Consider the following 13,376-nt stretch of genomic DNA (forward strand, 5'->3'; position numbering starts at 1 on the left):
TTTTTTTTTTTTTGGCTGATGCTACATAAGCTTGCTCTCTTGCATCGTATGCCTCTACTAATGCTAACAATAACTTAACAGAATTCCATTTTTGTCAGCAAAAATAACTGAACACAACTCCATTTTTCTGCTATTTTTTATCTACATACGCTTCTTTCAAAAGTGACTGGAAATTTTAAATTGTGAATGGTAACAATGGATAACAAAGATTCTATTCTATTCTATTCTATTCTATAATGGGGGAGAACATCCATAGTATCGATTCTGAGAACCTGGAAGTAGTTTACTAATTATAATGCTATTTATAACTAGTAAACAATAACTTAACAGAATCTTTTATAAATGTAGGTGTATTTTTTAGTGCTAGTTATAACCTGGGAAAAAATAAAATAAAATAAAATTTTATAGGAGTGATGTGAAATCAGGGTTTTATTGTGTGTATGTATGTATATATATATATATATGTATGTATGTTTTAAAGAAAGCAACAGTTTAAGATATTATTAATAATATAAATAAAAATAATGGATTATGGGCCTGGAACATTGCTATATGCAGAAAGTACCCAATGACCATAATTTCTACCTAAGTTAGTAGTCGTGAAGGGCAATGTGCTAACGTTATGTTACTAGCAACGCTAGTTATGGAGAACAAAGGGCAAACGGAACTGAGATCGCTATCATGGTGAACAAAGAAAGGAGCTAAAATAAAGGAGAAGTAATAAGGAATAATAAGAATAACTTAGTGCTGTTCGTCCTGTGATTTCAGCACTGTTTTCTAAGACTAAGTAACAACTTTCAAGTAACAAATTCAAGTATAGGTATAAACAGATGCTTTGCAAGTGGTAAATAAGCGACAAGAAGTGGCGTTGTAAGTCGTCGTTGGGAGATTAATGTACCTATTATCTTGCAACACCCGCTGTCTTCACACCCACCACTCAAAAAAAAAAAAAAAAAAAGGGAAAAAAAAAACCAAACAAATGTTTAGTTTGTTTTAGTGTGTCACATTGACTGTTGTGTTCTGTTGTTGCACCACAAAAAGACAAATTTTGTTTCGTTATTTATGCCAGGGATATAAATTTTTTTTAATAGTAAATTTTTTTTTTGTTTAGAAATTATGAAAATGATGGGCAAACACAAAAGAGTTGTGCTTTCAATTAAACAAACTTGATATTATTCAAAAGTTTGAAAACACGACATCTTAAAAAATAAAGAGAAGCTATTAGATTTAAAATCAACATCGTAAAAAATAAAGGGAAGCATTGTATTTGACATGCAACTCTAAGTTTTTTCATTTTTTATCTATCACCATGCTTTTTACGTTGCTGAATATTTTTCGATACAGTAAGTCCCCGACTTATGTAACTTCAGACTTAACGTTTATTTATTTATTTTTTTTTTTTTAGGATTGTGAAATTTAAAACAGTAAAAAAAAAAAAAAAAAAATAAGCAATCAATAGTAGTAATAGAGGCATCTGATGCAAGAAAGCATGCAAAAAAAAAAAAAAATTCACACAACCATTCCCTCCTAAAGTTTGTCCAGTTTCTCCTTGAATTTATTTAAGCTATCAACTTTCACAACGACAGATGGAAGTTTGTTCCAGCAATTAACAACCTGCTGCTAAAGGCAAATTTCTGCTCATCTATTCTACAACTGTCTTTCCTCAATTTGAATTTATGATCCCTTAGGTTCGTAGTCTGAGCAAGTGGAAGAATTCCATGAGAATTCAGTGTGCTATCCCATTCATGGCCTTATACACCTTAATCATATCACCTCTCAGGTGCATAGTCTCCAGCCGCTGCAATTTGCTGAATTTAAGCCTCTCTTGGTAAGTGGATCCCTTCATTCCCCTCACCAATCTTGTTGCCCTTCTCTGTACACGCTCAAGCAAATCTACATTCTTCCTAAAATGAGGCCTCCAGACCCGTACACAGTACTGAACGCATGGCAAGACCATTGCCTTATACAAAGGGATAATCACCTTTTCTTTGCTAGCAAAATTCCTGTATATCATTGACAAAACCCCATGACCTGCTCTTGCAGCCTGTCTGCATTGCTCAGAAAATTTCATATCTAACTGCACAGTTACTCCCAGGTCTTTTTCATTTTCTACCACACTAACTGTAGTACCACACAGTTGGTACGTTCCTCTGGGGTTACTTCTACCCATATGCAGTACTGCATATGGTTACTTCTACCCATATGCAGTACTTTGCATTTGTCAATGTTAAACTTCAGTTGCCACTTCTCAGTCCATCTGCCCATATTTTCTAGATCCTGTTGCAGTAGCACAGTTGCCACTTCTCAGTCCATCTGCCCATATTTTCTAGATCCTGTTGCAGTAGCACAGTGTCATTAACAACCTTGCCAACTTTGTATCATTGGTAAACTTCGACACTAAGCCTGATATACCTTCATTAATATCATTGATAAATATACAGAACAACAGTGGGTCCAACACCGAACCTTGTGTAACTCCACTAATAATATTAGTCCACGAAGAGCAGCGTCCATTTATTACCACCCTCTGTCTTTTCCCACTCAACCACCCTTTTATCCATTGTAGCAACTTACCCTTAATACCATTTTGCTCCAATTTGTACAGTAGTCTTTCATGTGCAACAGTGTCAAAAGCTTTCCTGAAATCCAAGTATATGATATCAAGATTATTTTTTGCATCTAGTTCCTTTGTAACCATATCGTAGTATCCAGTCAAATTTGTCAGACAAGACTTTCTATTAACGAACCTATGTTGTATCTGAATTATTGCTGCAGTCTTGTCTAGATGATCCTGCAATGCATCTTTAACCAGTGACTCCATTACCCATAACAGACGTTAAACTAACTAGTCTGTAATTACTCGTGTCACCCTTCGATCCCCTTTGTGAATTGAGGGTTTTGCACATCTCCAGTCTGTGGGGACTTCCTTTGAGTCCAAGGATGCTCTCGTAATTATGGCTAAGGGTTGCTTAGTTCCTTTAACCCCCCCCCCTTAATATAACTGTATAGATTTCATCCACCCCAGGTGCCTTTCTTATGTTTAACTTCAACAATTTCTCCTCCACTTTGCTCTCAGTTATTACAGAATCATTAAGCATCCTGTTACAGTTTGATCAACTTCTGCCATTTTCCTTCCTTAACTCCTCATGTGTGAATGTAGATGCAAAATACTCATTCAGTTTGTTTGTTATCTGAGCGAGATCATCAACAGTCGAACCATCGATATCAATAACGATGATCACAAAATGTACAAATTGCACAAGTGAGATATGGATTAATAAGCTTAAAAATAGGAATGAAGAGAAGATTCTTAAAATTTATTTATGGTTTTTTTATACAACTGAAGATTTCAATGAAGGTGACACACATTTCACCATAATAATGTAAAAACCCACAGTATTCCAGCTATCGGTATTATCGCAAATGCAATAAGATTGGGTTTAATACCCGTTTATAATGAATTGCACTAACAGAAAAGCCCAATAAACTAGAAACTGCTAATTGTTTTTATTGTTTTATGGTAGTGACCTCCAGAAAGATGCTTAAGTAAAATGTGAGCTTGCGTGGGGTGATAATAGTGAGTTTTCGCCTTAATTCTGTTAAGTTCTTTACAGAAAATTTAATTTTGACTGTTTTGACTGAAAATTAAGGAGGTATGAAAATGGTAAAACATTAACAAATATCGTGCAGAATTCAGATTTGTCAATGGTGAGCACAAAAATAAAGGAGAAAGACAATACAAGAAGCGGTGAAGGGATTAGCACCAATGATGTCAACTATAATAACCAAGGCTACGAAATACGTATCAGTTTTTACTTTAAAACAACATGCATTTTTTCTTCCTTTTATGTTTTCTTTTCTTATATGCCAGTCCGGCTGTTCCCAGATAAAGTTTTTAATTGAACTAATTAAAATATATAACTATTTTTCTTCATTCTTCTGAGGATATTATGTGGCTTTTGTAATTTTTCTATATCAGGGATACAGTAGAAATATTTTATTAGTCATTCCCGAGTTACATAAAACTCAGCTTACATAAGAAGTCCTGGAACGTACTCTTACAGAAGTCCAGTTACGTATGTCAGCGACTTACACTGTATTTTTGGATTAACTGGGAAATCGGTTATCTAATTTTTTTTTTTTTTTTTTTTTTTACCTTCTATCCTTGAAAGTCAAGAGTCTACTGTATACCTGAGAATATTTAACTCTAATTGGTTAGCTACCCCCCCCCCCCCCCCCATAAAGTTAGATAATGTATATAGTGCATTACACATTACATTTTGGGTGCATTTTGATATCTTTTTTTAATTGAAAATTTTCATTTTTTTGTTACTGATAGAAGTGAAAAGCAAATAACCAATTGTCTTGTTACCAATTATTACTGATTGATTAACTAATAGTACATAAAGGTCATTATTTTCTCCTCAGCCTAATGTTCAACATTTTCTAATACTTTGTAATTACAATGCATGAAATGCAACACATTTCATGCTTTGTGATGTGATAAATTAGTAGAAGAGCAGTAACTTTTATGTGTGAACTGAGAACATTTTATTTATGTGCATCTGCTGTATTGCCCATTTATTCCACCAATCAGTGCATGGCAAAACACTGTATCCAGTGCTTCAGAAAAAAAATATATGGTATATGGATAGCCTATGTGATATGTATGAAACAAAAAAAAAATATATATATATATATTGTGTTCCTATTTTTCTGATTTTAATGACATCTGGTGTGGCTGGGTAAATCTTTTGTAAAAAAGAGAGATGTAGAATTTTGTGAAAATTTGCTGTTCATCTGCAATAGATGATATATGGCTAGCTCATTAATATGTAGGAAAAAAAGAAAGAATGCTGGATTTGATATATATGAAAAGTGAAAAACACTTAAAAAATATGAAAAAATATGAACAATTTATGAAAAATGATATAGTTCTTATTTCTGCCTGCCCAGTTTTAATGAAATTTAGGATAGGATGGCTTGACACATCTTTCTGAAAGACCCAAATATAAAACTTGATGAAAATCTATCCACTGAGAATTGAGTTGTGTGTGGATGGATAGATGTGTTGAAGATAATAGATGGTTATGCATGTATATGCAAACACACCTGAAAAAGTAAGCAAACTTTACTTTGTAGGTTGTTCATTTTCAGTACAGTTCATACATTACATCTCAGGTATAATATGCTCTTTCAATTTAGAAAGCAATAAAAATTATAAAAGAACTTCAAGTTTGTTAAAAACTAATATCATTGAAGATTTATTTTCAATAAATTAGTGAAAAAAATCATCTACAATAGATGATATATGGCTAGGTCATTAACATGTATGAAAAAAGAAAGAAATAGAGACTGTCATAAATATTAAAACAAATTAATGAATGAGTTTGTAACATTTGCAGAAAACTTTACCATAATTATTTTTACATATGATTTTAAAAAAAAAAAAGTATCAGGACATTATGCTGTCGAGGAGATTGGTGTACCAGTTAAATTCAGTAGAGTTACAACTTCAAGTATAAATTTAACATATTGCCAAATTTATATTTATAAATTTGGCAAATTGTGATTTAGTTTGTTAGCCAGCTGACTTTCTTTTACAAATTCCTAAGACCAGAACATCTTTCCTTACGGTAATCAAAAATTACTACTTCAAACGGAATTTACTGATAGTAAGTTATTTTAATTTTTTTGATGTGTTATAAATATTATTTAACTTAAATATAATCATATTTGGAGAACCAAATTGAAATGAAATAATTTCCTTTAAAAAAAAAAAAAAAAATAGTTTCAAGTATTTTTCAATATCATTGAAGAATAAAGAAATAGATATTTTGCAATATCAATTCATCTTTCATAATAATGAAAGAATAAAGAATTGATTGCAATGGTCCTTGTTTGGGAACTGACAAGTGCACAAAGAAGCTTGAAATATAACAGATTATCCAAAGTCATGTTTAGCATTTTAACAATTTATCATATCAGTGTGCAGAGTGAGAGAATATTGAGTCAGATGGAAAAAATATATATATATATTAATTAATGTACACAGTGTATTACATTTTGGGAGTGTTAGCAACTAGTAATAATTCATGATTTATAACAAAAGAAAAAAAAAAAAAAAAAGAAGCAAAAAGCAATGACTTAGGCAAACTGAGAAAATTTCATTTCTGCACATTTACCATGTTCCTCATTCATTCTGCCAACCAGAGCATGGCAGCGAAAATAATATCCAGTGCTTCAGCTATACAATATATGGATAGCCTATGTGATATGTATAAAAAAATAAATAATAATTGCTGGATTTTTATTGGTCTGATTGTAATGATATTTGGGTAGACTCAACAAATCTTTATAAAAGGCCCAAATATAAAATTTCATGAAAGTCCATCCACTGGGAGTCAAGTTATTACACGAGGACAGAAAAAAAAAAAAAAAGGAAAGAAACAATAATTGCCAGATTTCTTTTGGTTTTATTGTAATGAAATTGGAATGGCTTGACAAATCTTTTTAAAAGCAAAAATACAAAATTTCATGAAAATGCACCGACTGAAAGTTGTTACATGTGGATGAATAAGTGCATTATTATTCATATATTCCAATTGCCCCTTAAAAAAAAACAAAACAAAACCTGAGTTCAGCTGTTGTCTTTCTGGTAAAACTTTAGGAATTGCTCATTTAGCCAAATCTAAATAAGCAATGCTATTCCTCTTTGAAGCAGTCATAATCAGTTAATGGCTTACAAAGAAGAAAGTCCTAGGTAAGCTAAAGCATACTCTACTGGTAGACAGTCCTGTGGCTGTATATAAAATGTCTGTGAAATTCAATTTCTATTTGCAATGTAGACTTTAAAAACCTGCTTTTTTCTGAAAAATCTCATGTTCTGATTTTTTGGCCAAAAAATCTGTTTTCATTTACCTTATGCAGCTTTTTAAAAGTCAAAAAGTTGGCTGCTGCTGTGTATGTATAGACTGATTTTCGTTGTATTCACATCTAACTGTGCTTATCCGCTCTACTGAGATATTGTCAATTGAAGTTACCTTATGTTGTGGCAGTATGCTGTAAATATGCCCTGCAGCTATCTTTTATTCTTAATTTCAAGTTAATTATTTTTAATTTCTTTATATATGTGTGTATATATATATGTGTGTTTTAAAGGTAGCAACAGTTTAAAATATTATTAATAATAGAAATAAAAATAATAATAATGGATTATGGACCTGGGGCACTGCTGTATGCAGAAAGTACCCAACGACCATAATTTCTACATGAGTTATTGCCTTTCACGACTACTAACTTATATATACACACCGTATATATTTATGTGTATATATCTTTCTTAAAAAATATAGGAACTAGTGATAATCTAGAAGCAATATCAGAAGCAGCATCTAATCATTCTGTAGCCTCTTCTCTTGATTTAGAGAATGAAAATGATGAAAATGAAAATGATAATCTTTCTGATATGGTGTCAGCAAATGTAAGGTAAGTGAATTGCATTTCTTTTGTATCATAAAAATCTATTGGATTTTTGGAAGTGAAAACTTAAAAAAAAAAATATTTTTACTTTACAGTTAAATTTTAAACAATGAAAACTTTTGATATAAATACTGGTGTTTCTATCATTATTAATCGTGGTGTGGGCAAGTGGTTAGTATATAAGTAGATTGGTGTTCTGCATTCAAATGCAGTTTAAGCTCTTTATAGCTACTCGCTTTTTAAATTCCCAACATGTTATAACATCCTGTGTGGTTGGTCCTGGCCAATTTCTCATTAAACTAATGCTGTTTTGCATTCAGTATAACAACATTGAAAATAAAAGGATTTCTCTATAATGACCATAAATTTACCTTTTAATCTGAATTTTTACTTTTTTATTACAATATTCATGTTTAAAAATGATAGAATGCTTCAAATATATTGAAATAATTGACGAGCTTTCAGCCTGAACATGAGAAATCATTTGTTAAGATTTCCCACGCTCTTTTCTTGACTAGAAAGTTAATTTCATTAGTTAGAGTGCATGTTTATTGGTGTGGCTCCAAGAAAGCTGTAGATAATGGTGTGCATTGTAAGACTGACATTGCCAAATGGTTAGCATTAGCACTAGTTGAGGCATATGATGCAAGAAGCAAGCTTATAGAGAATCAGCCAAAAAAAAAAAAAAAAAAAAACCTTCCGATTTCACCCATCCGGCACTCCAAATATTTGTATAGTTCAGCCTTAAATTTATTTAAGATATCAACTTCCACAACAACAGATGGAAATCTGTTCCAGCAATCAACTACCCACTGGCTAAAGGCAAACTTTTGCACATCTATTCTACAACTGTCTTTCCTCAACTTGAATCTATGCTCCCTCAGTTTCTTAATCTCAGCAAGTGGAAGTATCCCATCAGTATTGGGCCTGCTCAACCCATTCAAGGCCTTATACACCTCATCAGATCACCTCACAGGTGCCTAGTCTCCAGATGCTGCAACTTACAGAATTTAAGCCTCTCTTGGTAAGAGAACCCCCTCTGTTCCTCTCACCAATCTTGTTGCCCTTCTCTGTACTTGTTCTAGCAACTCTACATCCTTCCTAAAATGAGGCCTCCAGACCTGTATGCAGTTCTCAAGTTGTGGCCTGACCATTGCCTTAAACAAAGGTATAATCACATCATTGTCTCTGCTAGCAAAATTCCTATATATCATTGACAAAACTCCATGACCTTCTCTGGCAGCCCATCTGCACTGCTCAGAGAACTTCATATCTGAATGCACCATTACCCCCAGGTCTTTTTCATTCTCCACCTCCCTGATTGTATTACCACACAGTTGGTGCGTTTCTCTTGGGTTACTGCTACTCATATGCAGTACTTTGCATTTGTCAATATTAAACTTCAGTTGTCACTTCTCAGCCCATCTACCTAACTTTTCTAGATTATGTTGCAGTAGCAGACTGTCTTTATTATTATTAACAACCCTGCCAACCTTTGTATCATCTGCAAACATGGACATTAAGCCTGATATACACAGGTGTTCGAAGAAAGTGCATCACCCCTTAAAATTGTAATTGTCTTCCGAATAACATAAGTATATAGCAATATTTCTTACAGATTGCATCAGATAAGATTGACACGCGTAGGTGATGACGTAATATTGCATCAGCTGTTACTTTCAGCTGTATAAGCACACTCTGCAAGAGTTTCAGTCATTCCTTGCTTGTATCAGGATGGCGAGTTACGTGCAGTTGACGCGACGAAGAAAGAGTGCTATTGTTGCTTTACGTGAGGAAGGATGTTCTTCCCGTCATATTGCTTATAGAGTATCTTGTAATCTGAGTAGATTTCTTTTTAAACTCAAGAATACTGGTTGTGCTGATAGAAAAAAAGGAACCGGATGCAAACAAATCTCTACGCCAAAACAAAACCGTGTTTTGTTGTGGTGTAGCATTTTGAAGTGCTTATGCCTTAAAAACCGTAAAGCTTCTTCATCCGAGCTGAAAAGAGAATGGCAAGAACATACGGGAGTGTTAGCAAGTGCAGTAACAGTCAGAAGATGCCTCTTCCAAAATGGACTTGTAGCCTTTCGTCCTAAGAAGAAGCCCCTCCTCACATAAAAAATGGAAAAGGCCCGATTAATTTGGTGTAAGGAGCATGTCAAATGGACCCCCCCCCCCCAGGCAGTTAATTTCTCGGATGAGAAGAAATTCAACCTTCATGGCTCTGATGGGAGACAAGCGATTTGCCGTAGACATGGTGAAGAATACCATCCAGACTGTATGGTGTCTGCAGTGCAATTCCCTACCAGCCAAATGATATGGGGATGCATTTTATATTGCAGAGTAGTCACCTGCAGTTTATAAAAGGTTCCGTAAATGCCATTGGATACCTGGCTATATTGGAAGGCAAATTGCTGCCAACCATTAGAGACCATTTCAACCTGTCAAGTAATGGCAGCTTTCAGGACGACTCTGCTCCTTGTCATCGGACAAAAATTGTAATTAGGCACTTCTGTAGTTACTTTAGTTTCATTTCTGCATTAGTGGTTCAACAGTAATGTGTTTACATTTGTTACAGGTGAAAAAATGGTTGGAAGAACGGTCCATTAGCTGGCCAGGAGACAGCCCGGACCTGAATCCTATAGAGAACTGTTGGCATCATGTGGAATCTGCAGTTGCCAGAAAGAAACCAAAGACCCTTTGTGAACTTCAGGAAGCCATAATTCGTGTTTGGAACCACGAACTATCAGTTGATTATCTTCAGAAATTGATCTTGTCAATGCCTCGATGGTGTGCTGCTGTCATCAGGGACAGAGGCAGTCAGCTAAATATTAGTGTGCACATGGTGAACTTTTCATTTTGTTCTCCATTTAAAATTATAAACTGAAGCAAATTGTGAGGGCTTCTGATAACATTTCAGCCATAATTGTCGTGTTTACCAAAACTGTATAAAGGTTGCAAATGCTCATTTTGGAATATTTTGAGAGCACCTGTCAAATATTAATTAGCTTTGCCTTAACTATTAATAAATATCTTTTATTTCTATTTCTATTTGTGATTCTAGTCATTAATGTAACATACCATCGCGAAAAAGGGTTAGAAATGTGAAATTCTTAGATGATGCACTTTCTTTGGACACCAGTGTACCTTCATCAATATCATTAATAAATGCAAAAACAACAATGGGCCCAGCACCGAACCCTGGGGACTCCACTTAGAGCAGCGTCCATTTATTACCACTCTCTGCCGTCTCCCTCTCAACCATCCCGTTATCCATTGCAGCAACTTGCCCTTAATGCCATACCGCTCCAATTTGTACAGTGTGCAACAGTATCAAAAGCTTTCCTTAAATCCAAGTATATGATATCAAAATTATTTTTTGCATCCAGTTCCTTTGTGACCACATCGTAGTATCCAATCAAATTGGTCAGACAAGACTTCCCCTTAATAAACCCATGCTGTGTCTGAACTGTTACTTCAGTCTTGTCTAGGTGATCCTGCATCACTTCTTTAACCAGTGACTCCATTATTTTCTCCGGAACAGAAGTTAAACTAACAGATGTATAATTATTTGTGTCACCCTTTGAACCCCCTCTGTGAATTGGGGATACATTTGCACATCTCCACTCCATGGGGACCTCCCCTGAATCTAATGATGCTCTCATAATTATGGTTAAGGGTGTGCTTACTTCCCTTGCTGCCTCCTTCAATATAACTGGATAGATTCCATCTTCCCCAGGTGCCTTTTTTTATGCTTAACTTCAACAATTTCTCCTCCTCTTTGCTCTCCATTATTACAAAATCATTTAGTTCCCTGTTAAAGTTTAGTAAACTTCTGTCCTCCCCTTCCTTACAGAATTCCTAATGTGTGAATGTAGATGCAAAATACCCATTGTTTGTCTGCTATCTGAGCAGGATCATCAGCAGTCGAACCACCAACATCAAGTGGACCAATCTGATTCATTCCTTCCTTCCTTCTAGAGTTTACATAAGTAAAGAAGTCTTTGTTGTTTTTCTTTTCATCCTTTGCCAAGGATTTCTCGTAATCTGCCTTCACTTGCCTAACCTCCTTTGTGACTTGATTACAGACTAGCTTATATCTGTCACTCAGTTTGTCACTCTTAGGGGTACTCTGTTCACTATTCTGAAAGATTGGAAAAAGATTGAAAGTTTAGAGAAACCTCCTGCACCAAGTAGGATTCGAGCATTGAAAGGCAAAGTATTCAGATCTTGAAAAGGTAATTTTGGAATGGTTAATGTTGATGCATGTAATAAACATCCTATAGATGCTAATTTTTTAAAAGCTAAGGCTGAATTGTTTGTGCATCAAATGGATATTGAAGAATTTAAAAGTTCAACTGGGTGGTTCCAGAAATTTAAGGCTTGTCATGGCCTGTCTTTGAAAAAAAGTGTGTGGTGAAAGTGCAACTGTGAACATTGACACTACAAAGGAATGGAAGGAAAATCATTTAAAAAATGTTTTTCTGACATATGACCACAATGACATCTTCAATGCTGATGAAACTTGACTCTTTTTTTTAAATTGCTACCAAATAAAACACCTACATTTAAAGGCAAGAAATGTAGTGGCGAATAAAAGGCCAAACAATGAATTACCGTTTTCCTAGCAGCAAACATGGCTTGCACAGAGAAGCTTCCTGTTTTAATCATTGGGGAAGCCCAGAAGCCTTGATGCTTTAAAGGTTTGAAGATATTACTGACTATGTATCGAGCAAACTAAAAGGCATAGCTGACATCACGAATCTACGAAGAATAAATCAGACGTAGATCGCAGGATGAGTGAAAAGAATAGAAAAAATTTGCACCTATGTGCAATCACTGTTGAGTACCCACCACCAAATATGATGCCACTTCCTCAGCTATTTGATCAAGGTGTAATCCAGTGTTTTAAGAAAAATTACCGAAGAATGCTATTAAACAAAATTGTGCTATGCCTTAAAGCAAAATTCTATGTGAAATCGACATCCCGTAGTCAATGTGTTTCCAGCATGGGATGAAAGTGATGAAAAGCAATGTCCAACTGCTTCAAACATGCTGGATTTACTGCCTTGAATGGTACAATGTGTGAAGTTTTGCATGCTTCTTCCTCTATTAATTGTGAAGAACAGTCCGATAATAGGGAAGAAATATTTGAGCATGTGCGTCATCACCTAAACTTACAGGAAAACTTAAGCTTCAAAGATTATGCAGAAGTGGATGTGAACATTGAATGATATGCATGAATGAAGAGGAACTCATTGCAGACAATGGATTCTTCTGAAATTTTTAGTGATTAAGATGTGGAACCTACTGTGGTTGAACAAGAAGTGTTTCAGTGAAAGATGCTCATCAAGGATTAGAACTTGTATGTTGATTTTTCTTCAAGTGCATCCTAACTGTGAAAGTGAAAGATTGTGTGCCTTTATAATTCTCTTTAAAACATGCTCTACCATTGAAACAGCTTGTTTTGACAGGTTATTTTTAAGTATGAACAAATTTTAATTTTCTTGTTAGGTCTTGATAGGTATGTACTATGTGGTGAAATTTCACTTTATTTGTAACTTTACTGCCCTCTACAATCATAATTTTCTTGTTTAATATTGTCGTACATACAGGTTAATCCAAAAGTCTCTGCATATTTTGGTGAAATCTGGTGAATTTGAAAACTTAATAGCATGATTACAAGTTTATTTTTATACAATATCCAAGTTTGACACAGAAAAAACATTATTACATACATAGGTCAAGAATTTAATTATTGCTTTCCGCATGTTGCCCCATCATTGTGTCCCTGCAAATTTCAAATTGTTCAGTCATGTTGCAGAACATATTTGCAAGCATTTCAGGGGTAATTTCTTGTACTGCCTCCTGAATGTGTTGTCTAAGATCAG

The 13,376-nt window shown here is 34.4% G+C and overlaps 1 protein-coding gene across 6 annotated transcripts in view; it reads left to right on the top strand.

Annotated features, from left to right (window-relative positions):
* The window catches only part of Gapvd1 (GTPase activating protein and VPS9 domains 1), a 442,880-nt gene that overhangs the window by 145,613 nt on the left and 283,891 nt on the right, over positions 1 to 13,376 (top strand). For all 6 annotated transcript variants that reach the window (XM_090389457.1, XM_090389454.1, XM_090389464.1 and 3 more), the window contains exon 9: positions 7,356 to 7,488. In XM_090389457.1, coding sequence (XP_090245583.1) covers positions 7,356 to 7,488 — 133 coding nt within the window. The remainder of the gene's footprint in view (positions 1 to 7,355; positions 7,489 to 13,376) is intronic.

Source organism: Mastigoproctus giganteus, chromosome 2 (assembly GCF_048544385.1).
Source record: "Mastigoproctus giganteus isolate SK-2022 chromosome 2, ASM4854438v1, whole genome shotgun sequence".
Lineage (NCBI taxonomy): Eukaryota > Metazoa > Arthropoda > Arachnida > Uropygi > Thelyphonidae > Mastigoproctus > Mastigoproctus giganteus.